This window comes from Dama dama, chromosome 33, assembly GCF_033118175.1.
Source record: "Dama dama isolate Ldn47 chromosome 33, ASM3311817v1, whole genome shotgun sequence".
Classification (NCBI taxonomy): domain Eukaryota; kingdom Metazoa; phylum Chordata; class Mammalia; order Artiodactyla; family Cervidae; genus Dama; species Dama dama.
This window is the reverse complement of record NC_083713.1, coordinates 21,882,910-21,908,241: the sequence shown is the minus strand read 5'-3', so window position 1 is coordinate 21,908,241 and position 25,332 is coordinate 21,882,910. Positions and strand designations below refer to the sequence as shown.

At 39.2% G+C, this 25,332-nt stretch overlaps 1 protein-coding gene across 11 annotated transcripts in view; it reads left to right on the top strand.

Annotated features, from left to right (window-relative positions):
• The window catches only part of OSBPL6 (oxysterol binding protein like 6), a 206,051-nt gene that overhangs the window by 97,811 nt on the left and 82,908 nt on the right, over nt 1-25,332 (top strand). For 10 of the 11 annotated variants that reach the window (XM_061135575.1, XM_061135584.1, XM_061135583.1 and 7 more), the window contains one exon: nt 23,491-23,744. In XM_061135575.1, the coding sequence (XP_060991558.1) occupies nt 23,643-23,744 (102 nt within the window). In that variant the 5' untranslated portion in view covers nt 23,491-23,642. Of the gene's footprint in view, nt 1-12,001; nt 12,114-23,490; nt 23,745-25,332 lie in introns of those variants that run through there. The other variant, XM_061135577.1, reaches the window with a different exon arrangement.

The window sequence follows — 25,332 nt, the reverse complement described above, 5'->3', positions numbered from 1 at the left end:
GCTATAGTCCATGGGTTGCAAAGAGTTGGACATGTCTGAGTGACTAATACTTTAACTTATAGGCATTTCGAGTCCATCTCCTAAGCCATTACTTGTTCTGGACACCAAAGTGAATCACGGAGCTGTATACTCTGCCATCTACATGCACGAAACTTTTGACACTGAGAAATCTCTCCATCAGAATCAGATAACACCTTCAAGCACAGTGGGTTGTAGTTAATCACAAATTTCTCTTTCCCCATCTTTGATCACTGTATATTGTTGGGGACTAAATTACTTGCTGTAATGTTCCTCTTAATTTGATATTGAATCAAACTGTTGTATAGTAATAAAGAGCCTTAACCATGAACACATTTTAAATTATAGGGCCATTATGGGCGTAGTTCTTTTTTGCCTGCATTGGCTAAACTCAAACATTGCTTATTTGATCATAGTTTACAGATGGGGGGAAACTGACTTGATCCCAAAACAGTGGTTCTTATCCCAGCACCTCATTTTTCAAATGGATACTGCCTCTTACTAGAGCAGATTTTAGGTCTCAAAATACTCATTTTTAATGTTGAAGCAAACAAGAAGGAAGGCTACTGGGACTGGATGTTGATTTCTGGTAGTTTACTGTCCTCTGGCTACACTGCTTTTGCTTTATCTCATGGGATCACTTAGGTATTGCTCAGTATCTCTTGATACTTGACCATCCATGAAAATGAAATGTACATGAGTCCCTTTGACTATCAGGTTAAGTTTACGGGACTAAAGTAACTGGAAATTTGTTTGCACACTTTTGTGGCTTGTGACTTGACTATATAAGAAAGAAATTAAACTCTTCTTCAGAGGAAAAAGCAGGTAAGTGGCATCTCATTTCCTTAGGGAAATGGTTTGTTTCCATTCCTCTTTTGGAGTTAGTGTGTATCCCATGTATAGTCAGTAGCCTCAGATATGCAGATGACTGGGTTCAATCCCTGGGTTGGGAAGATCCCCTCGAGAAGGGAAAGGCTACCCATTCCAGTATTCTGGCCTGGAAAATTCTATAGACTGTGTAGTCCATGGGGTCTCAAAGAGTCAGATATGACTGAGTGACTTTCACACTTACCACCCTAATAGCAGAAAGCGAAGAGGAATTAAAGAGCCTCTTAATGAAGATGAAAAAGGAGAGTGAAAAACTCTTTGGCTTAAAACTTAACATTCAAAAAACTAAGATCATGGCATTCCATCCCATCACTTTATGGCACATAGATGGGGAAACAATGGAAACAGTGACAGACTTTATTTTCTTGGGCTCCAAAATCACTGCGGATAGTGCTGCAGCCATGAAATTAAAAGAAGCTTGCTCCTTGGAAGGAAAGCTATGACAAACCTATACAGCATATTAAAAAGCAGAGACATCTCTGCCAACAAAGGTCCATATAGTCAAAGCTATGGTCTTTTCAGTAGTCATGTGTGGATGTGAGTTGGACCGTAAAGAAGGCTGAGTACCAAAGAGTTGATGTTTTCGAACTGTGGTGCTGGAGACAGCTCTTGAGAGTGCCTATTACAGCAAGGAGATCAAAACAGTCTATCCTAAAGGAAATCAGTCCTGAATATTCAATGGAAGGACTGATGCTGAAACTGAAGCTCCAAAACTTTGGTCACCTGATGCAAAGAGCCGACTCATTGGAAAAGACCCTTGTGCTGGGAAAGATTGAGGGCAGGAGAAGAAGGGGACAACAGAGGATGAGATGGCTGGATGGCATCACCAACTCAATGACATGAGTCTGAGCAAACTCCAGGAGATGGGAAGGACAGGGAAGCCTGGCATGCTGCAGTCCATGGGGTCACAAAGAGTCAGACAGGACATAGCGACTGAACAATAACAACATGTATGGTCATAAATGCTTTCAGAAAGCCCCTTTATCTCTTTTTCCTTGACATTCCTGTGATCAGTTCCACATTCCACTTTCCTTAACTCCCTGAGGAAAGGACAACTAGGACCAAAAGAATGGAACCAAAGTGCTTGAGAGTCATTACTGACGTATAAAATACGTTGAAATGTGGTGAAAACTGTAAACCCAGGAAATCAGCTAGTGAGTGAAAGCCGCTCAGTCGTATCCAACTCTGTGACCCCATGCACATACTCAGTCTGTCCGTTCTCAGTTCAGTCAGTCAGCACTGTACCGTCCATGGAATTCTCCAGGCTGAAATACTGGAGGGGGTAGCCTTTCCCTTCTCCAGGGGATCTTCCCAACTCAGGGATCGAACCCAGGTCTCCTGCATTGCAGGTGGATTCCTTACCAGCTGAGCCACAAGGGAAGCCCGTAAATCAGCTAACCAGTCAACAAATATAACATAGGCACAAACTGGAAGAAGAGAAAGAGTACTCAGTTCTGGTACAGCAAGACAGTTGATGTTTGCTCCCTTTTATCTGTTATGAAGATCACAAGACTTCTCCCTCAGATAGTAGAAATGGAGAGAATACCCAGTGAGAACTGGCAGTACTGATACCATTCCGCTTGACCTCTCTTTAAAAGGTGATCAAAGATATTTCTTTGTTCTTTTAGGGGGAGAGTTCCTTTTTTTCTTGAGGATCATTGTAAATTCATGGATTTTGAGAGTCTTTTTATTTTGATTAGTTGCAGTGACTTTTTCTTTTTTTCAGAATGCTCAAATAAAAACTTCTTTGTTCCTTGGGAACCCCTTCAAATTGGTTCCTGTAAATACATATGGAAAAGAGAATCCATCAAAAGTGAATCACAGTGAGTTTTCACAAACTCAGTATTCTCATATAATCAGCACCCAGATCAAGATAAAGAACATCCCAAAGTCACCCATGCCCTATTATGTTTTTTGACCCCCACTTTTTGGTTCGAAGGGATACTTTAAGCTCCTCTTGTTCACTTCATAACCCAGTCTAAGAATCAGTTATATCAGTTATTACAAGGAGCTTTGATTCCTTTTAGTAGAAAATGGAATTTAGAAACTACAGTCCGGGCATTAAGAGTATTCATTCTTATCGGTTGTCAGTGTTTCCAGGCCTTTTTAGGAAACAGAGTCAGAAATATATATTTTTAAAAATAAAAAATTATAAGTTGACATTGAATTTTTCAAGTTAACTTTATGGAGTTTTACTATTATGTGATTTTAGATTTGTATCTCTTTTCTCTTCAAATGAATAATCTCAGCATTACTACTAATAATTGTTCTATTTTTATAGAGAAAAAATGTAGAATTTTATATATCTTTTATCATTATCATTATTTTTGATCTTGCAAAATTTTTGTATGTGGTCAAAAACTGAATTTGTTTCACCTCCATTTTTGGTATTGATGTTGATATGTTTCTTGGCAGTGAGATTTAGTCTTTTAAATCTTTAGTCCACCAATAATTTGAGTTATTTGCAACTCATTACATCTTCAGCAGGAGAGGTTCCGGAAGTGACAGTGGGATTATTGTACTTTTTGGATGGTGGATCAATTTGTGCTGCACTGAATGCACTTATTAGTGTCTACCCTTCATTATAGTACAGGTCCAGAAACAGAAGAAAAATAAAACAGTCTGAAAGTGCCACTGCAGTTTTGTTCTTCTTGCTTCTTTTTATCTGATAAATGGATATTTTATGGATGCTTATCTTAGAATGACTTTCAAAAAAAAAAAAGAATGACTTTCTTTTTCCTTGCTCAGTAAAGGGACCAAGTGCTTTGATTTTTGGACACATTTTGTGATATTTGATCTTGGGAGAAATCTAAGTGTTCATAGAGAATACAGGACTAGATAGTTTCCTCTCCTTTCTTTCCTGCCACCTGTCTATCCTTCCTTTCTTTTTCCTACAACCAGGTGATTCCTTGAACTTGAAGCTGAGGGATAGACAGTAGGAGGGAAAAAGGAGAGCTTTTTCCCCACTCACTGTTAGTCTTTTAAGCTTTTCGCCTGTCTTTTCAAAATGTCTCATTTCCAAGCCTCCATAAGTTTGGAGTACAGTATTTTTGAGTTTTTTTCCCAAATATATTTTTAGGTACATAAAGATGATTAATTAGACTTTAATTAGTCTAACTCTAAGGGTGATTTAAATGTTTTTTTAATTGACTTTTCACATCAAATGAATAATGCCAGGAGGTCCTGAGTGCAGTGAACCAACAATACAGATCTACTTTGAAAGCTTTGGCTTTCAGACTACAAGGATTTATTGGAAGTAACATTTCTAGATTTTGTCTCAGTAAGAAGTGGTTACACAGGTGGTAGACTAACAAATAGTCTCCCCAAAACTTCAGCTGTATATGGCTGGTGGTAAAGGATAGAAGTTTCAGAAACAATGGCAATTTAAATAGATGTGTCTTTTATCACATGCCTTTTATCACCCCTGCCATATCTAGTGTTTGCTCATTTTTTCATTCATCCAGCGAAGTCTGCTGAGTGTCTCCACTCAGCGTGCACAGGCACTGTGCTAAGTGCAGAGGTTATAACAAGCAGCAGCAGGAGACACAACAGGTGAAGTCTCTGGGGATAGACAAAAAGCCAGTAAACACATAAGGTAACTATTGAGTGAGATCAGTGCTGTGAAGGAGATGAAAAGAGTATCATGCAGAAAAGTGACAGGGCGTATGCCTATTTGAGGTGACAGAAGCTGAGAACTGAAGGGTGGTTTGCCAACTAAATTTTCACATCAAGAAAACTAAATTTGAAAGTACTATCCAATTTATTTAAACAATAACTTCACATTGGGCATTTGGATTTATTTTCAAATGTCTAATTTTTTTTTTTTCAAGTGACACTGTAAATTGTTGAACTGAACTTTTAAATGAAGATCTCTTGTTTTGTCAGCTTCTGAAAACTGGAGGAAGTCCTGGATTTTGGGGAACTCGGTAGTGTATTTGTAACTTTTCTAAAAATCGAAAATTATTCTAGAATAAAACATTTAAAAGGAAAAACTGGTGAAGAAATACCAAAATTTATAGTAAATCAAGTATAGTGTGGCAAAGATGAGGAATCCAGACTATAGAGGAGGGGTCTGCAAGGAGATTGGTGGGTGCTGAGAATTTGTTACTTGAATGCCCTTTATAGACTTTTGTCTTATCACTCATTTTTTAGCTAAACAAATTTTGCCCCTTTTCATGTTTCTTTTTACCTTCCTAAATTTTATAAACTTAACAAACCTTGCAAATAGAGTTAGTTTACATTTTTCCTTTTGTTAAAAAATTTATTCATTTTCTTAAAATATTCTTCGACTACTTAGGATGTTATCCTTCAGGTAGAGATTAGCAAATCTTTTTCACATGTGGCTTTTAATAAAACTGGCATCAGAAGTAAAAGTTTCCTCTGATCAAGACAATCTTCTCTAGACTTTATTAGTGTTTTTCAATTCATGTATTTCTAAGCATAAAGTGCCTTTTTTTTTCATGTGTTGGTGGCAACTCAGATGGTAAAGAATCTGCCAGCAATGCAGGAGACCCAGGTTCAATCAACAGGTCGGGAAGATACCCTGGAGAAGGGAACGGCTACCCAGTCCACTATTCTTGCATGGAGAATTCCATGGACAGAGAAACCTGGCAGGTACAATCCGTGGGGTCACAAAGAGTCGGACACGACTGAGCTACTAACACTTTCACATGTTAGAGGAAACAGAAAAATCTGAAGTTGGCAAGAAGCTAGTAAATTCAATATCTTCTTTATAAATAACTTTGCCAACTGTGTGTGTGTTCAGTCGCTCAGTCGTGTCCAACTCTTTGTGGCCCATGGACTGTAGTCCACCAGGCTCCTCTGTCCTTGAGATTCTCTAGGCAAGAATACTGGAGTTGGGTTCCATTTCCTACTCCAGGGGATCTTTCCAATCCATGGATTGAATCTGTGTCTCTTGCATCTCCTACATTGGCAGGTGAGTTCTTTAGTACAGATTAACAGGCCTGCCATGGGAAACTCTATGGTAATCTATAATCTTAGAAAGTACTCTTTAGTATCCAGTCCCAAGAATGCTTCCTAATCATTCAAAATCTGGTTCAGGAGTCAGCAGATTATAGCCCACAAGCTTGCAGTCTTGCTTTGTAAATAAAGTTTTATTGGAACAAGCTGTGCTTATTCAGGTCCATATTGTCTATGTCTCCTTTCCCACTAATATAATCCCCCTTTATCCATGAGAGAGAGATTCCAAGACTCCCAGTGGACGCTCAAAACTGGATAGGGCTGAACCCACTATATACTGTTTTTTCCTAATTATACATACCTGTGATGAAGTTTTACTTCTAGTTAGGCACAGTAAGAGATTAATAATAATAAAATAATATAATTATTACAGTATACTGTAATAAAAGTTATGTGAATGTGGTCTCTTTCAACATATTATACAAATGTAATGCCTTTTCCATCTTAACTAAGCACTTACGCACTGTGGCCCTAACGTTTGCTGTTTGAGGTATGATAGCAAAACTAGTACAAATTTCTTTTTTGTTCTTTACAATTTCACAGATAGAAGATTCATGCTTACTGTAGATCTTATCAACCTCCACATACAATTTATTTCTTTACTTATTGAGTTAAGAACTTTCACCTTTTCACTTAAAGGCAAGACGTTATGGCTTCTCTTTGGCAGATCTGAATTGCCAGCATCACTACTCTTGCATTTTGGAGCCATTATTAAGTCAAGTAAGGGTTACTTGAACACAAACACTGTGATACTGCAGCCAATGATCTGATAACCCAGACAGGTACTAAGGGATTCATAGGTGGGATATGCTCGACACAGACATGATTCATGACCTGGGCAGGACAGAGCAGGATGGCAGGAGATTTTATCACACTGCTCAGAACGGCATGCAGTTTAAGGTAAATGAATTATTTCTGAAATTTTCCATTTATTATATTTCAGATCATGGTTGACCATAGATAACTGAAATATCAGAAATCAAAACCATGCATAAGGGGGAACTACTGAACAATGGTAGTGCTGAATAGCTGCAATAAAGTCATATATATGCCAGACCCTTACATAAAAAGTTTACTGACCTCCATTCTAGTCAATGGCAGTGACTGGGTTATGTCTTTCTGTTTCTGAATCTGGAATCCAAGAAATTTTGCAATCCCAAGGATTGGTAGACAACAAAGTCATGTTGGTTCCTGATAGAGCTTTTTGCTTTATTTTCTTTTTTATTCATAAATGGAGGTACTGTTTTGTAGTAAAATTTTTCCATGAGCTTTCTAAAGTTTTCAGAAATAGTTCTGTAACATAAAGTCCATTTCTAGAAATACTAAAATACATATACTTTAGTTATCATTTAAAATTATTATTATTTTTTTAAACTTTGCAGGAAAAATCTTTAAAATCCCTTCATTTTTGAGGCTTTAGGTCTTTACCTTGGGAGTGAATCTGTGTCTAATGCTATATAATTATGCCCTGTGAAGAGCAGGGCCCCGTTGGTAATCATCTACACCTGCTGCATAGTTACAGGTTTGTTAAAACACAGAGTCTTGAGCCTCAGAGTATTTGATTCATTGGTATGGATGAATTTCATTGAAAAGTTCATTAGAATTTTATTTGAAAATTCTATTCCTGGGTGTCTGGAAAAAACCAAAAACACTAAATTGAGACATGCGCTCCAACACATAGAATTAACCAAGGCACGGAAGCAACCCAAGTGCCCATCAACAGACAGGTGGATTAAGGAGAATGTGTGTGTGTGTGTGTGTGCACATGCACGTGTGTGTGTGCGCATGCACATGTATCTACTGGAATATTACTCAGCCATAATTAATGAAATATTGCCATTTGTAGCAACATGGACGGACCTAGAGAATATTATGCTTGGTGAAGTTAAGTCATACAGACAGACCAATACTATTAGATATCACTTCTATGTGGAATCTAAAGAGTAATACAAACAAATGCATGTATGGGACCGAAGCAGACTCACAGATTGGAAAACAAACTTGGGTTACCCAAAGGGAGAGGGAAGAGGGGGAGGGACAAACCAGGGCTATAGGGTTAACAGATACAAATTACTATATATAGAATAGATAAGCAACATGGATTTACTACATAGAATAGAGAATTATATCCATTATCTTGTAATAACCTATGTGTGCTGTGCAAGTCACTTCAGTCATGTTCGACTCTATCGACCATGTGGACTGTAGCCCACCAGACTCCTCTGTCCTTGGGATTCTCCAGACAGGAATACCAGAGTGGATTGCCATGCCCTTTTCCAGGGGATCTTCCCAACCCAGGGATCAAACCTGCATCTCTTATGTCTCCTGCATTGGCAGGCAGGTTCTTTACCACTAGCACCACCAGGGAAGTCCATAATGGAATATAATCTGTAAAAGTACTGAATTGCTATGCTGTACATCTGAAGCTGATGCAATATTGTAAGCCAATTGTACGTCAATTAAAAAAAAAAAAGACTTTGAATTTGGAATAAGTTCCCAGGTGCCATGTTCCTGACACCACCTTTCAAAACTCTGTATTGTGGATAGCACTGGCATTTCCCAAACTTGAAATCTGGTGGAACAGTAGCCTTTCTTCATCACAATTCAATACCAAGTGACATTTTAGGCCTTTTTTTGAATTCCTTAAACTTCCAGTCAATGTTTTTTCAACTGGATTCACTAATGACTCAGATACAATTTTTCCACTTTTATCTGTTTTCCAGCCCCCAAATTTTGTCCTCATCAGTCTTAACGAAATTTTACTTTAAGGAAAAAAGTCCCTTTACTCTTCTTTTCAGTGGTGTTTTGAAGTGAAATAGATCCTGTGTTCAATCTGATAAGATGTGTATGTGTATTTTAAAGTAATTCTTACTTTCTCGATTCTCATAAAATCTCACAATGTAAATTGGGCACAGAAGTATCTTCCCTGTGCAGAGGAAGCAAAGACCCTGAGATGTAAGATCACGGGATCTGATGAAAAAGGAAAGTTCAAAGTCAGGTATTTTTTTATCCATTTCTTTGTTATTTATAATACAGCATGAATTTGAGACTATCACGACCCATTCCTTTACTTCATATCAGTATCTCAAGTGTTTTTGACACTAAAATAATCTTAATAAGTACATTATTTGATTGTTCTCTTGTATTTATTTGTAAGCTTATTTTTAGTAAGAATAGGCTAGAAAATCCATTTAAAGACATACAGTGGTATGTTGTTTTCTATTTTGTGAATTTTTAAATTAATTTAGCATTTTTCTTCCAAATACTTTTTATCCTTTGATGGAAAATTGGCAAAGCTTTTACATCGAGACTCTTAATAAAATAGCGTCATAGGTCAGATCAGTCTCAAAATGGGAAGTCTTGAGACTGAAGTGTCCTGAACAACCTGCTCTTGGAGGAAGGCAAAGGTCTCTTGGTTACATAGTGTGTCCTCAAGTCTGTTTCCCCTCACAGAGTCTTCTGGAAAGTGGGTCAGAAGAGGATGTAGTATAATAGTACTAAGCATTTCGCATAGACTATTGCATTTACTTCTCACAATTCTGTGAAGTATGATGTTATTAACTGTGTTTTATAGATGGAGAAACTGAGGCACAGAGAAACTAAGTAAATTGTCTGAGGTTTCATAGCTTGGAACTGGCAGAGTTGGGATTCATCTCTAACCCAGGCAATCAATGAGATTTTTTTTAGTGTAAACATAAAAGGAAAAAGTGCCACTCAATATGGGCCACGGTACTGATAAATGTTTAAAACTCAGCTCTCAAAAAAAAAATAAAAAGGCACTGATTTGTGTGGCGTCCACACTCCCACCGTGGCTGAACCCGGCTTCCAGGGGTTATGTCTCTGGAGGCTGAGTGGGGAGAAGCGTATGCTGTTGGCTCCTGAGCGCGTGTAAGCCTGCTCCAGTAACCACTAGATGTGTGCAGAGATTGCGACCCTCCAGGGAATTGCATTCACAAGGCGGAAGAAGCTAGGCCTGGCAGTAGATCTTTGGTTATTGCCAGCTGTTTCTTCCCTCTTGTAACAATGAATGAGCAGTAATTGAAACCAAAATTCATGCTGAATGCCCAGCGCAAGGAAAATTTAATTATAGGCACTCTGAGATATAGGTAAAGGTCTGCATAAGCAGTGGTATTCTGGAGGGGTAACAGTTTTTAAAAATGCTGCTGAAGCCTTCTGAAATATCTGTTATTGGGAAGATAATGGGTAGTAAATTAGGTAGGTGGCAGGTAGAGTAATTGTGTACCCAACCTAACCTATCAGGCAGTGCTTTGAAAGAACTACACTGCTGCCTCCATCCCTATTTCTAATGTACAACTCTGCACCTGGGAGAATAGAGCTTACTAGTGCTCCAGGCCTCTGGAGCACCATTAGCAACCTGGTGGGTCTTTTTTTAGGATAACCAGGAGGTTTTCTCTTGGGAATGTTGAACTTTGTACAGTTTTTCTCTCTGGCTGACTGCTGAACAGATAGGGAACTCCAGTCTGCAAATCACTTGGGTTATTTTGAATTATCTTTGGGCAAATATAATAAAATCAAATAACTGATGTGAGGGTAGTTATCTTCAGACAGACTGTGCATAGTCAACTGTACTTAATGTGTAGAATGGAGGCTTTAAGTCTTAACTATAGAATGATAAGCCCAGTAAACAATCTGAGTGGATTTTGTGACCCGTGACATAAGACTATCATGTTGAAAGTGACATAGTCCCCACCCTCAAAGATTGTGCAGGATCAATACAAATAAACACATGCAGTGTATATTCAATATGTGTGCATATGTATAGAGATATTGTAATACAGATTGAAGTGACAATTTTCTCTAGCGGATTAGGAAGGATTTTATAAAGAAAATGAAACCTGAGCACAAAATAATATAAAATTAATGCCTGCATACTATTAATTATAGTTGATTATATTTTCTTATGTGCATGTATGCTAAGTTGCCGCAGTTGTGTCCAGCTCTCTGTGACCTTATAGACGATAGCCTGTCAGACTCCTCTGTCCATGAGATTCTCCAGGCAAGAATACTGGAGTGAGTTGCCATGCCCTTCTCCAGGGGATCTTCCCAGCCCAGGGATTGAACTCATGTCTCTTGTGTGTCCTGCATTGACAGGCAGGTTCTTTACCACTAGCACCATCTGGGAAGCCCCACAGTGATCATACAAGGACATTTTTATTGTTGCAAAATATACATAAAATTTACCATTTTAATCATTTTTAAGCATGCATTTCAGTGGCATTGAACACATTCACATTGTTCTGTAACCATCACCCCCACTATGTAAAATATTCATTTTATATATATATATATATATAGTTGAATTCCAAAGAATTAAAAATAACAAAAAACCCTTGTCAGAAAACTTCTGTAAGTTTTTTAATGTATATTTTACAAAAATAAAAAATGTTCTTGTATGATCAGTTATGCACACAGTGTGTCTGAAGATAACCACACTCATGTCAGGTCTGAATGTTTGTGTGCTCCCTAAAGTCCATGTTGAAACCCTAATCCCTAAGGTGATGGTATTAGGAGGTGGGGCCTTTGAGAGATGATTGAGTCATGAATGGAATTTCTTCACTTAGAAGAAACCCAGAGCGATCCCTTGCCTCCTTCTGCCATCTGACTACACAGTGAGAAGAAAGCCACCCTGCACTAGAAGTGTGTCTTCCAGTGCCACGACCATAGACTTCCCAGCCTTCAGAACTGTGAGAAATAAGTGCTTTTTGGTTATAAGCCACCCAGTATTTAGTTATAGCAGCCCAAAGGGACTTAGACAAACCATTTTCTATTGCAAGAACTTTTTCATCTTCCAAACAGGGACCCTGTACCTTTTAAATACTAACTCCATTTCCCTTGCCTCATAGACCATGGCAACCACCTATCTGCTTTCTCTCTACATACACTTGACTACTCTCAGTATTCCATATAGTACTCTCCCAGATAGAATTGTACAATACTGGTTCTTTTGTGTCCAGTTTGTATCACTTAGCATAACCTTCAAGTTTAATCCATGTTGTAGCATGTGTCAGAATTTCCTTCCTTTGGAAGGTTGAATAGTATTTCATTCTGCAGACACACAGTACTTTATTTCACTTGACTTTATTATGTTTTGCAGATACTGTGTCTTTTACAAATTGAAGGTTTGTGATGATCCTGCGTGGAGCAAGGCTATTGGTGCCATTTTTCCAATAGCATTTGCTTATTTCATGTTTCTGTGTCGCCTCTTGGTAATTATCACAGTATTTCAAACTTTTCCATAACTATTAGGTTCGTTATGGTAATCTGTGATCAACGGTCTTTAATGTCACTGTTGTAATTGTTTTTTATTTTGTATTTTTAAATTAAGGGATACACTTTCTTTTAGACATAGTGCCATGCTGTGCTTAGTCACTCAGTTGTGTCTGACTCTTTGTGACCCCATGGACTGTAGCCCACCAGGCTCCTCTGTCCATGGGGATTCTCCAGGCAGGAATACTGGAGTGAGTTGCCATGCCCTTCTCCAGGGGATCTTCCCAACCCAGGGATTGAACCCAGGTCTCCCACATTGCTGTCAGGTTCTTTACCATCTGAGCCACCAGGGAAGCCTGAGAATACTAGAGTGGGTAGCCTGTCCCTTCTCCAGGGGATCTTCCCAACCCAGGAATCAAACCAGGGTCTCCTGCATTGCAGGTGGATTCTTTACCAGCTGAGCTAATAGGGAAGCCCAAGACACCATGCTATTGCACACTTGATAGACTAGAGTATAATGTAAACATAATTTTTATATACACTGGGAAACCAAAAATTCATGTGACTCGCTGTACTGCCATGGTCTAGAACCGATCCTGCAGTATCTCTGAGTTATGCCTGTATAAATATACCACATTTTGTTTATCTGTTTATTGATGAACTCTTGAATTGCTTCTAGCTTCTGGCTATTACGAATAACGATATTACGAATATGGGAATACATATCTCTATTCAAATTGGTGCTCTCAGTTCTTTTGGGCAGATAACCCTGAAGTGAAATTATTGAGTCATATGGTAATTCTATTTTTAATTTTCTGGGGAACCACCATATCACATTCAATAGGAGTTGCACCAATTCTACCTTCCCAGTAGCAATGCACCAGAGTTCATTCAGGAACATTTTTAACCTAAGTCATTTTGTTTGCTTTAGCCAGTTCTTTAGCGTACCTCAACTCAGTACAAAACTTGTTTTGACGGGAAATTGCTCTAGAGAACGGGACATGAGCAGAGCGCTCATGTCACCTGGTGCCTCAGTAAGAGTTTACACACTCTGGACATGGATTTGTGAGTCATGATTCAAGGTCACAAAGCAGAGGCAAGAACCTTTGATGTTTCCTGTTATTGCCAAAAAGCCCTCACTCAGTACCTATTAGCTGTCATGGGAAACATTTCATAGTATTATTTTTTCCATTAAAATACAAATTATGACAAAACCAAGCTTCCTCTCAAAACAGATTAGCAAGGGTCAGAAACCAAATAATGAAGGAAAAAGTGGCTGGCAAAATTCTTGAAAAATTAGCACTGGTAAAATTATCAAGTGATGGTATCAAAGTGGCCTTGTCAGGAATGTCCATGGCATATGCTCCCATCAGACTCAAATGTCTTGTGATCTCATTATATTAAATATGTTGTATGCATTTTGTACCATTTTTAAAAATTATTTATTTATTTATCTTTTTGGCCATGCTGGGTCTTCATTTCTGTGCACAGACTCTTTCTCTAGTTGCAGAGAGTGGGGCCTCCTCTCTGGTTGCAGTGCATGAGCTTCTCATTGCAGTACCTTCTCTTGCTGTCGAGCACGGTCTCTAGGACTTGGACTTCAATAGCTGCCTCACGCAGCTCAGTAGTTGCAATTTGAGGGTTCTAGAGTATAGGCACATATAGTATAGGCACATAGTAGTTATGGCACATGGACTTATTTGCTCCTGGACATGTGGAATTCTCCCTGACCAGGGATCTATCCAAGTCCCCTGCATTGGCAGGCAGATTCTTAACCACAGGACCACCAGGGAAGTGCCCCATGTTTTTTTTTAAACCTGTACTAATAACAATGCTTTTAGAAATACGAACCCCCAAGGACATACTATTTTAGCTGTTTGTTAATCTGCTGCAAACTATTGAATATCTCCTGAGTAATATAAAATGCACATATAGCCAACATTTTTCAGATCGTTCCTGGGGTTTAAAGAACACACTAAACCTTTAATGAGCCCAGGCTAAGAACCTCTGTAAATGTGTACTGTATGTCATCGACAGTACTGCCAGGCTGATTTGCTGCTCCTGTCTGTGTGATCAGCTGTGTCCAGCTCTTTGGGACCCAATGGGCCATAGCCCCCCAGGCTCCTCTGTCCTTGGAATTCTCCAGGCAGCAATACCAGAGTGGGTTTCCATGCCCTTCTCCAGGGTATCTTCCCGACCCACGGATTAAACCCACATCTCTTATGTCTCCTGCACTGGCAGACAGGTTCTTTACCACGGGCACCACCTGGGAAGCCCAGGTTACATGGAAACAGTGATGAAAGAATTTATTGCATGGGCTTTGACGTCAAATGGATTCAAAAACCAACATGAGGACTCTGTTTAATAAACTTCCTCAGCCCTTCTTTTTTTATCTGTGTACTGTGAATAACAAGAGAGTTCCTGAGAATGTATGGAAAGTGCTTGGCATCCAGGCCTGGCATGTGGTAAGAGCCTGATATTTTTATGGGTATTTTCCCCTGACCTGATAGAGAACGCTGGGAAGGAGGTAGGTGATCTTTTTTTTAGGTCTCCAACCTCAAATAATATATATATATATTTTTTACTCATTGATAATTTTCTGAAAGGCTGTTTGTTTTACTAATTAGAAGATGTCCAAAGAAGAAGGATTGCTTGGGGAAAGAGTATAAAAGGTAATTTGGTTCTTCAGAATAAAGAAGTATTCCCTAATCTCTTTATGATTAACAATTTTTGGAAGTTCTGAGAACAATTCAATGCATCATGCCCCAAGCTCAACAAAATCTAAAATAGGAGGAAAGAACTTTCCATGTTCCTAGAATATAAATTTCATGCCAAGTACAAAATTAAAACTAGATTAGAAAGAATATATAATTATTAAATCTAGGGACATGTATCCCAAGTAGAGAATACCTCAGCTCAAGTTACATTTCTCAAATAAAGACATTATTATATTAGAGCTTACCAGAGATTATGGGCTTCCCTGGTAGCTCAGTGGTAAAGAATCTGTCTGCCAGTGAAGGAGACATGGGTTCCATTCCTGATCTGGGAAGATCCCACCTGCCTCAGAGCAACTAAGCTCATGTGCCACAACTTGATAGGCATTAAAAAAATGAAATATATTTTAAATTTTTAAAATAAATTTTAAATTTTAAAATTCAAAGCTGTTCTTTAATATCAGTTAGGTTCACAGCAAAATTGAGCAGAAAGCACAGAGTTCCCCCATGCCCTGCAAACACATAGCCTCACCCGTTATCTGCGTCCCACACCAGAGCAGTATGATCAGTGGACCTATCCTGACAAGTCCATAGTCTACTGTAGGGTTCACTCTTGGTCTTGTGCAGTCTGTGAGTTTTGACAGACGTGCTTCATGTTGACCATTCTAGCGTCACACAGGATAGTTTAACTGCCCGAAAAAATCATCCATGCTCCACTTGGTGCAGCCAGTGATCTTTTTTCTGTCTCCATAGTTTTGCCTTTTCCAAAATGTCATGTAAATGGAATTATACAGTGTGTAGCCTTTTCAGATTGGCTTGTTTAACTTAAAAATGAAGATACATGTTGGGGAGGGGTGTGTGTTTTGTAACCAGGTACTTAAATGAAATCTCTTTTTTGTTTTCCTGGTTGATTTTCATTTGATTCTCTCATTCATTTTACCTGGGTAGTTTTATTTTTCATAAGTTAGTACTCTGAGAACACAGTGTTAATAGGACAACAGCCAGCATCATTATTTTGTTGCTGACATCAATGGAAACGGTAATCATCTTTTACCATTAAGCTTGATACTGGGTTGGAGTGTGTGTGTGTGTGTGTATGTACAGAAGAACACAAACATATAAAAGCAGGTGTTCCAATATTTGTTAGGAGTTCATAAATATTTGGAAATGGATATTAAATGGATGGTATTCCTTTTAAGTCAAGATGATTGTAGAATATTCTAACTTTGACTTATTATTTTAGTTGTTTATTATAGATTGCAACAATTATCTCATAATTTAGTGTCTTCTGTTCTTTGGCTATATACTTTTTATAGTCTTTTTTCTATATTTATGCTTCCTGTTTTCTTTATTTAAAAGTGAAATATAAATAAATAAAATAAAATAGTTAAACTGATAAATCCAAGAGTAATTATAGTTACTTTCCCTATGTTTATCTTGAAGAGCTGGGTGACACAGAACATTGTTGTTGTTTAGTTGCTAAATCGTGTCCAGCTCTTTTGTGACCCCATGGACTGTAGCCCACCAGGCTCTTCTGTCCATGGGATTTCTCAGGCAAGTGTACTGGAGTGGGTTGTCATTTTCTTGTCGAGGGGATCTTCCCAACCCAGGGATTGAACCTATGTCTCTTGCATCTCCTGCATTGCAGGCAGGTGGTCCCTGCTGAACCACCAGGGAAGAACATAGATTTGTCTTATTCTTTTACTATGTAAAGAGCCTTTAGAGTGTGGGGAGGGATTAGAGTCTTGTATGGTCACAAGTAGAGAGTTTGTTTCTGTATTCATTCCTTTTAGTTTTGTAAATGACTGCACCAGAGGCCAGCTTGGGGTTTGGAATCTATTTTCAGGGCGCATTGGGACATGTCATGATGCTTATCAGAAGGCAAGGTTAAGGGAAGCAGCAAAGGGCAAAGTACCTATGGCCTTGCTGTGCTGGGAGATCTGTGCCTCCATGATCTCTGAAAGCTCTCGTAATCTGTGACCAGCCTTTCCCCTAGGCCTCTTGCCACCTTCCTCTTCAGCTTGGAGGAAACTTGTGGAGCTTCCCAGACTTCCTTCCTGTGTCACCACTTGACTGTCTTGAGAAGGGCAGTCACATGTTGGTTTTCATATATTCTGGTTTTGTCCTGAATTAAATGATTCCTTAGATCTTATAGCATGTGGTGGCCACTATTCCCTAGAATAAGTACTAAATTCTCTTTTTTTTTTAATCCTTTTAGTCATTTTCTAGGAAAACCCTTATCAGATCTCACATTGCCATCTTTCCTGGAAGTCTCCAGCTTGCCCTCTTGAAATCAGTCCTCGATTTTCTTTTCCTCATCTGTAGATTAATGGCCTTAGAAATAAAGCTTTCCTACCCTTTCTCTTTAAGGAAAAAAAAAAGCTGTAATATATAATGATATTGTAATGAGTACGATATATAATGACAATGGGCATTCGTTGCTATGGTGATGGTCTTGATAGAAAACTAATTTATTCCACCCAGCAGTGCAATGATATTTACCTTGATAAGGTCAGTTGGTAAGAATGTCCTACCCCAGGTGGCTGGTGTCTAGAATTATCTAATGAGGCTCCTCCTAATTCTCTATAAATAGTCATGCAAATCCAGAAAGGCAAGCTATCCACATCCCAAACACTAACATAAAACAGAGTCTGATGTCAAAATATTGAGGACTAGACCCCAGTTCTGGGGAATCTGACATTGAGGAGAGTCTAGCCAGGGCCTGATTATGATGAACCTCAGCTGGTCTTGAGGAGAAGGAGACGACTTGCAAAGGGAAGAAAAATCTTTGCTTTACTCAGTCTGTCCTCACACTTAGAGGTCCCAGTTGGCCCCAGAGAGAAAAAGTCATGTCAGCTCCTCCCTATTGCTCTAGAATCCTAAGTACAGTTCTGCAGCACTCCAGATTAAATCACCAAGTTGAAATGAGGACTCAGAGGAGAAATTTTTTATTTTTTGGGGGGTCAAGTAGTGGCAGGAGGAGGAGAGGCTTATATTGCAAGGGAAGACTTGAAAGATACTGTTTTACTCTTGACTCTGTCACTTACAGACCCCAGGTTCCACTATAATTTAGAGAGACTTAAAGGGGGGATGAGGCTTCCCTAGTGGCTTGGACGGTAAAGAATCTACCTGCAATGCAGGAGACCCAAGTTCAATCCCTGGTTTGGGGAGATTCCCTAGAGAAGAGAATGGTAACCCACTCCAGTATTCTTACCCAAGAAATTCCATGGACAGAGGCTGGCAGCCTACAGTCCATGGGGTCACAAGGAGTCAGACACAACTGAGTGACTAAGTACACAGTACAAAGGGGAAAGGGGGGATTCCCTGGTGGGCCAGTGGCTAGGATTCTGTACTTTCACTGAAAGGGGCATAGGTTTGATTCCTGATCAAGGAACTAAGATTCTGCAAGCCGCATGGTGCAGCCAAAAAAAAAAAAAAAAAAAAGAGAGAGAAAAGCTTAAAGGAGAATATAAATAGAATTTTAAAGGGAGAATTGTATCTTCCAAATTAAGGACAAATATAAAAGTCAATTAAAACCATGGAAAAGTCAATAGTATAAAGAAAGGCAGATTGTATAGGAAAAACCATCAAGCGTTACAGGAAACAAAGACAAACCAAAAAATATAGTGTAAAATGGTATGGAGGGGTAAGGTGAACTATTAGTGAAACAGTAAATGGAAATGGGGAAGACTGAAATTAGTTTTTTTTTTTAAACAACCCAACATGATTATTACTAAGAGGAACACATAATACAAAAGTGTAGAAAGTTTAAAAGCATGGACAAATCTCATTAATTACAAACGGGAAAAAAAGCAAATGCTATCAAATAAAACAGAGGGTGATTTTATAATAATCAAAGGTGGAAATATATAATTGTCATGAACTCTTCTATGATAAATCTCATTGTTTAAGAATAGACTGAATACAATCTAAATGTCCCACTAGAAGGATGGTGAAATGCATTGTGTTATATCTGTCTGGTGGCCTTATGCATTCATTCTCAGTTGTTAAGTTGTATCTGACTCTTTGCACCTCATGGACTGCAGCCTGCCAGGCTCCTCTGTCAATGGGGTTTTCCTGGCAAGAATAATGCAGTGGGTTGTCATTTTCTTCTCCATCTTTCCCATCCAGGGATTGAACCCACATCTCCTGCATAGGCAAGCAATTTCTTTACCACTGAGCTATCAGGGAAGCCCTATGGTAAATACAATACATCATATTATTGTGCCCAGGTAATCACTGAGAGAATTATACTTTCATGTCTTATGGACTTCACTTTGTCCATATGACTTGCTTGGGCCAATAAAAATTGTGAGTTTAAGTAGCATGTGCTGCCTACAAACAAAAGCTGTAAGAACTTTTGGTCTAATGATTTTGCCATGGCTCTTTTCCCCCTTCATATGGGGCTCTTAGGCCTGGGATGAAGAGAATATAGAGTAGGGCTGCAGCCAACCTCTAATGGACATGTAAATGGGTGAGGGATCAACCTTTCTTGTAAACCCTTGAGATTTTGGAGTTCTCTGTTACCGCATCACAACTTAGCCTGGGGTAAGTTGTCCCCAGTTTCAGATGTTTTTCTGAACACGCATGATGTATGATACCTGTAAACAGCAAGTTCTAAAAGTCTTCCCTGCTACCTTTTGCTTTAGTTAGGTCCATAGGTCATAAATCTGATTTTTATGTCACTCACTGTAAATTCAAGTGTTAAAGCACTTAGAAACAATTGTAGTGATCCCACTGATATGTGAAGGAGGAATAAGACAGGAAAATTAGATGTTAGGTTCTTGTATTGCTGTTATTTTCAGCCACAGTACTTTTCTCATTGAGTATAGGAATTATGTTGGTGTTGACTTTAAAATCTATGATCTAAAATAGGGCTAGAATTTTGTTTAGGTGATTTCTAAAAATGTGCTTTGACAGAGATGAAATAAGTATTTTTTAATGTCACAACATTTCTTACATTCTAGGAATAAAGAATAAATAGATGCAACCTACCAAAGAGTTTTCATTGACTTTTGTCAGTGCATTTTGAAATAGAACATTGATCAGACACTTGGTTTATAATCAAATTGGAATGATCACTAAAGGTCATCTCATTCAACCTTTATTAGGTACTTGAAACTTTTTTTAAAAGAAGATTTTTAAAAATAATAGAAACAGTAATGCATGCATGCTTAGTCAGTCAGTTGTGTCTGACTCTTTGCGACTGTTTGGACTGTGGTCCACCAGACTCCTGTCCATGGGATTTTTCAGGCAAGAGTACTGGAGTGGGTTGCCATTTTCCTCCTCCAGGGGATCTCCCCGACCCAGGGATCCAACCAGGCATCTCCTGTGTCTCCTGCATTGCAGGCAGATTCTTTACTGCCTGAACCATCAGGGAAGCCCAGCAACAACAGTAACCTCAAAAACAATTCATGGAATGAATTAAATTATCTTACTCATGTTTTCCTCGTTTTTGACATTACTTGAGATATTCATAATTACAATTCAACCAAAAATGCTGCCCTTTCTTCAAAGACAAGTTACTCTGAAAATATAATTTTAAATTAAAACAAAAACCAAAGTGTTAGCATTGATGTTAATGAGGAAAGTGCAGTTGGATGCTATTAGGGGAAAAAGAAAAGTACATCAGAGAAAATGTTGGCCCTTGATGTAGGTTGGGTTAAATTTACTTACAAATGGATAAGAGTTTAATGAGTTAGGTTGTCTCAGCATCATCCCTTGGGGCACTTGAGCACATCTCAGAACCTCCATACTTTTTGCTCAGATATCAACATCTACTTGTAAAGCTTCTTGGGCCAGTAAGCAAAGTACTTCGTATCAAGAATTTGAGCAGTGTTCTTTCTGTGTGCTGGCACCAGAGCTTGGCTTGAGAGCATTTATTAGACTACCTCATAAAAGAGAAGGATTAGCTGATCATCTTGTAAGTGCTGACTTATTACTGCCTCTTGCCAGTACTAAACAAAACCTGATCTCAAGCCAAAGAGCGAGCTTTACAGCTCTTTACGTGTCTATTAGTTCAAACACTAGTTTTGTTTCAAGAGAAAGTCTTCCAATTTGGGGGATAAGTAGATTTTGTTTTTCCTGTGGTGACAATGGCGTTGAAATCTTGTGAAAGGACCACAAGTAAAGTTCGATTTTCCAAGTTTATAGTCACTTGCCTTTTACTTATTGGGATTGTTCTTTCAAATATTCTCTATAGCCAACTGACGATTAAAATTCTGATTACAAATGAGATCACATAATCAGTTAACATAATGTTGCAGGTTTTAAACATAATGATAGGCTTTATGAAATTTAATTTATTTGCACTTGCAGAGTTTACATGATCTATATGTAAGTTGCTCAATATATTTGTATTGTTAACATAATCTATTAAACATTCATCTCCAGCCTAAATTTCTCTGAACTCCAGACACATGTGTTTGTCTCCATTTGGATGCCTCTGTTTTGCCTCACTGCTAATGCATCTGAAACTATACTCATGACCTGCTGTCGGTTCTGATTGCCTTTGGCCAGCTCTCGCTTGCAATACCAGAGGCCTGGGAATCATCCTGAGCCCTGCTGTTTCCCCCTTCGTGTGTGTGTGTGTGTGTGTGTGTGTGTGTTAGTCACTCAGTAGTGTCTGACTCTTTTGTGACCCCATGAATTATAGCCCACCAGGCTCCTTGTCCATGGAATTCTCCAGGCAAGAACACTGGAGTGGGTTGCCATTTTCTTCTTCAGGGGATCTTCCCAACCCAGGGATTGAACCCAGGTCTCCCATGTTGCAGGTAGATTCTTCACTGTTTGAGGTACCAGGGAAGCCCTTCCTCCCCCTTATCGAGGCACAGCTGACAGGACCAGGTGCAGAGTGGTCCCGCCACCTCTCTGGTTCATCATCTTTTGTTTTCCACTTGGGCTTCCCTTGTCTTCTTTGCTTCCCCATTCTGGTTCTGCTCATGGCTGCCAAAGTGATCTTTTTAGCATACAAATCTGGTTATATACCTCACCTCTTTATGGTCTCTTAGACTTAAGATAAAAATCTAAGTGCTGAACATGCCCTACATGAATTGAACTCTACTCTTCTTTGACCCTCATGTCACTGTCTCCATGTGTTCTGATCGTATTGACCAGCACAGATTCCTAGATCACACCCAGTTGGACACCCAGACAGCTGGTTAACTCCTTGTCATCTTTCAGATCTCAGGTCAAACCCACCTGCACAGGGATACTTCTGACCTCCTGACCCAGTGAGTCCCCCTTGCCATATGTCCTCCTAGTACCCCATGTATCTTCATCCTTTTTTGACTTTTTTCATTGACTGTCTCTGCCCCTGGACTGAAAAGTTCAGGTCTCACTTTTCTTCGGCCTAAAAATTGATATCTCTTCATCATTAGCAGGTATTTTTGTTTGTTTGTTTGTTTCTGATTTGTGCTAAAGTACTTACCCAAGGGTCTGTGCTTCCTTCATGGTATTTAGATTGGGCCTGGAACTTGGCCTTCTGCTTTCTTAGAAGAGGACAAAGTTCACTTTAGTTGTCAGTCTTTTGGGGACATAGATTGTTGTATAAGCTTTGCATCTTACACTATCATGCTTACCTTAAAAAATTTTTTCCCCAGCAACCTGTGTTGCCTGTTGAACAACAGGGACAAGTTTTTAGCCATAGCAGTTACAGTGCAGACTTTTCCTTATATGAATACAAATGAAAAATGACATGGTTCTTGGCTGTGGATAAGTGAAGCAACTCCATCCTTTCCCCGGTCCCAAGACGTGCCTGTCAGCCTGCAGATGCTTGTGAGCCTGTTGGTGTTGAGAGTCATGTGTATGTGTGCTGTGGTCTTAAAGTACAAATAACTGTGCATACATCTATCCCTTCAGTTCAGTTCAGTCGCTCAGTCGTGTCTGACTCTTTGCGACCCCATGAACCGCAGCATGCCAGGCCTCCCTGTCCATCACCAACTCCCGGAGTTTACTCAAACTCACGTCCACTGAGTCGGTGATGCCATCCAACCACCTCATCCTCTGTCATCCCCTTCTCCTCCTGCCTTCAATCTTTCCCAGCATCAGGGTCTTTTCAAATGAGTCAGCTCTTCGCATCAGGTGGCCAAAGTATTGGAGTTTCAGCTTCAACATCAGTCCTTCTAGTGAACATTCAGGACTGATTTCCTTTAGGATGGACTGGTGTATCCCTTGATCCTTCCCAAACACTGGATCATATGATGCACGAAATGCATCAGCTCTTTTCACTTTTGTCACAGACTTCTTTGTGTTGGATTTAACTGTCACATGTATGAAATGACTGAACTAAATCGGCAACAGATATGGACGGCGCTGCCATTATAATCCCTTGAGCAGAGGAAATTGCATTTCAGGGGAAGCAACTGATGTACTTTGGCATGAAGGTCCAGAACATAACATTGTAATTTGCTTTAAAACAATGAGAATACAGTGGAAGAATATCACTTTAATATACGGTCTCTTCCTGCTTTCCATGTTGACAGAGGTTTGTTACATATTAATACTTTTATCCTCTACCTTAAAATCTAGAAGAAATAATATTTAGTAATATGTCAGAGTTCTTCCTCTCATATTTGTTTCCTAAATAAAATGCTTTTTAATGTAATTTTTTTTAAATCATTTACATGAGGGATTTTTTTTTGTTTGTTCACTTTACTTTTAGGTGTTTGGGACACCCTCAACATTTGTCTCCTCTTTTCTAATCAAACCTGATTCATGAAATGGACGAAAGCTGAAAAATCACCTGCTTCTTTGTGAATTTGAGACACGATTGGCATGGTCTTCAGTGCATTCAACTAGACTGTAACTGCAGCTATGAGTTCAGACGAGAAGGGCATATCCCCTGCTCATAAAACATCCACCCCCACCCATAGAAGTGCCTCCTCTTCCACATCCTCCCAGAGGGACAGTAGGCAGGTAAGAGAAGAGCATAACGTGCCTGTTGTTATTTTGGAGCAACTGTGGTACCATCAGGATATGATGGGATTGCTAATTAAGTCTGAAACTTTTGTTGTGAAGATTTTTATTCCCCAGGAAAACTCACTGTGTTCTGTTGATCTGCCTGATGATGTCATGAAGACCTTGCTCTTGCTTTTCTACAGTTGAAAATCCTTTTTCAGAGTACAAGCCACAGAAGAGTGGCTAGGTGAAGCCCTCAGTGTTCTCCTCATGTCTGTACCTGGGGGCAGAAGGTGGCTTCTGGAACGTGAATGTTCTGCTATTTCTTCTTCACTTGTGGAGGTGGAAAGACCTGGCATCTTCCTACAAGTCTCTCATTGGTCTGCCATGCACTAACTTCTGTTTGGAGTTTCATGGAATCTGGTAACAAATTGAGGAATGAGGTTACAAATATAATTGTAGAATCAAGAAATTGAAGTCAACAGAGAAATTAAATTATTATTGCTTAATTACTCCATGTAGCCCATTCTGTACATTATTTTTGTTTATAGGATACTTTATTACCACTTTGGGCTTCCCTGATGGCTCAGCTGGTAAAGAATCCACCTGCAATGCAGGAGACCTGGATTTGATCCCTGGGTTGGGAAGATCCCCTGGAGAAGGGAACGGCTACCCACTCTAGTATTCTGGCCTGGAGAATTCACAGTCCATGGGGTTGCAAAGAATCAGACACTACTGAGCCGTTTTCACTTTATTACTACTTTAGTGGCTGTTATACAGGCTAGGTTGTATGGAGATTAGTCATATGAATATGCTTGTTTGTCAAGACAGGTGAATTTTTTGCCCAGCACTTAACTGAATATTATTTGCCATTATAATCTTATCTTGTGATAGACTTTCACAATAAGCAGATGTTAACTTTTTCTAAAAGCTTTCCTTTTGGGGGACATCCAATTAGCGAACATTATTGTGCAGTTTTTTCCCTCCTGTTTTGTATGTTCAGAGTATTTTGTGTAGTTTCTAGAAGTGCACCCCTCAGTTATCTGATATTCCATAGTACAGACTTGGGCCTTGAGATGCCAGTTCCACATGAAAATTCCTTCTTCTAGATGGCGGGAATGCACTTCTGGAGGTGTTCCTTAGAGAGCCCTCCATCTACAGATTCCCACTCCGAACTCCCTTTCCTATTTCTAGCAAGAAATTGCAGGGGAATTCAAAGAGGACATCTACATTCTGTTCATTAGAAGCAGTTATGTCATTAGCTGAATCTGTGATTACACATAGTTATAATGTTTATTGCATTACATCTTTAGAGTTTAAGAAAAGTAAGAGTACCATGAATGAAAATGCATTTAAATTAAATTACTACTGCACACTGAGATGCTTTCTAAGTTTGCAATTTCATGCTACCCTTCACCTGCCTCATGGCTTCTCCGTTTTCCCCTTGCCCTGAGCATTGAAATTGAGAGGCATTTTAAGCAGTGTGGCCTTCTGGCTGCTGAGGGAAGGAAGGGATTGACCCTGCTCACCCTGGAGAACTATGGCAAATGGAAGAGACAGCTAACTGTTGCCGAACCATCTGTCAGGCTTAGTTGAACTGCCTGTT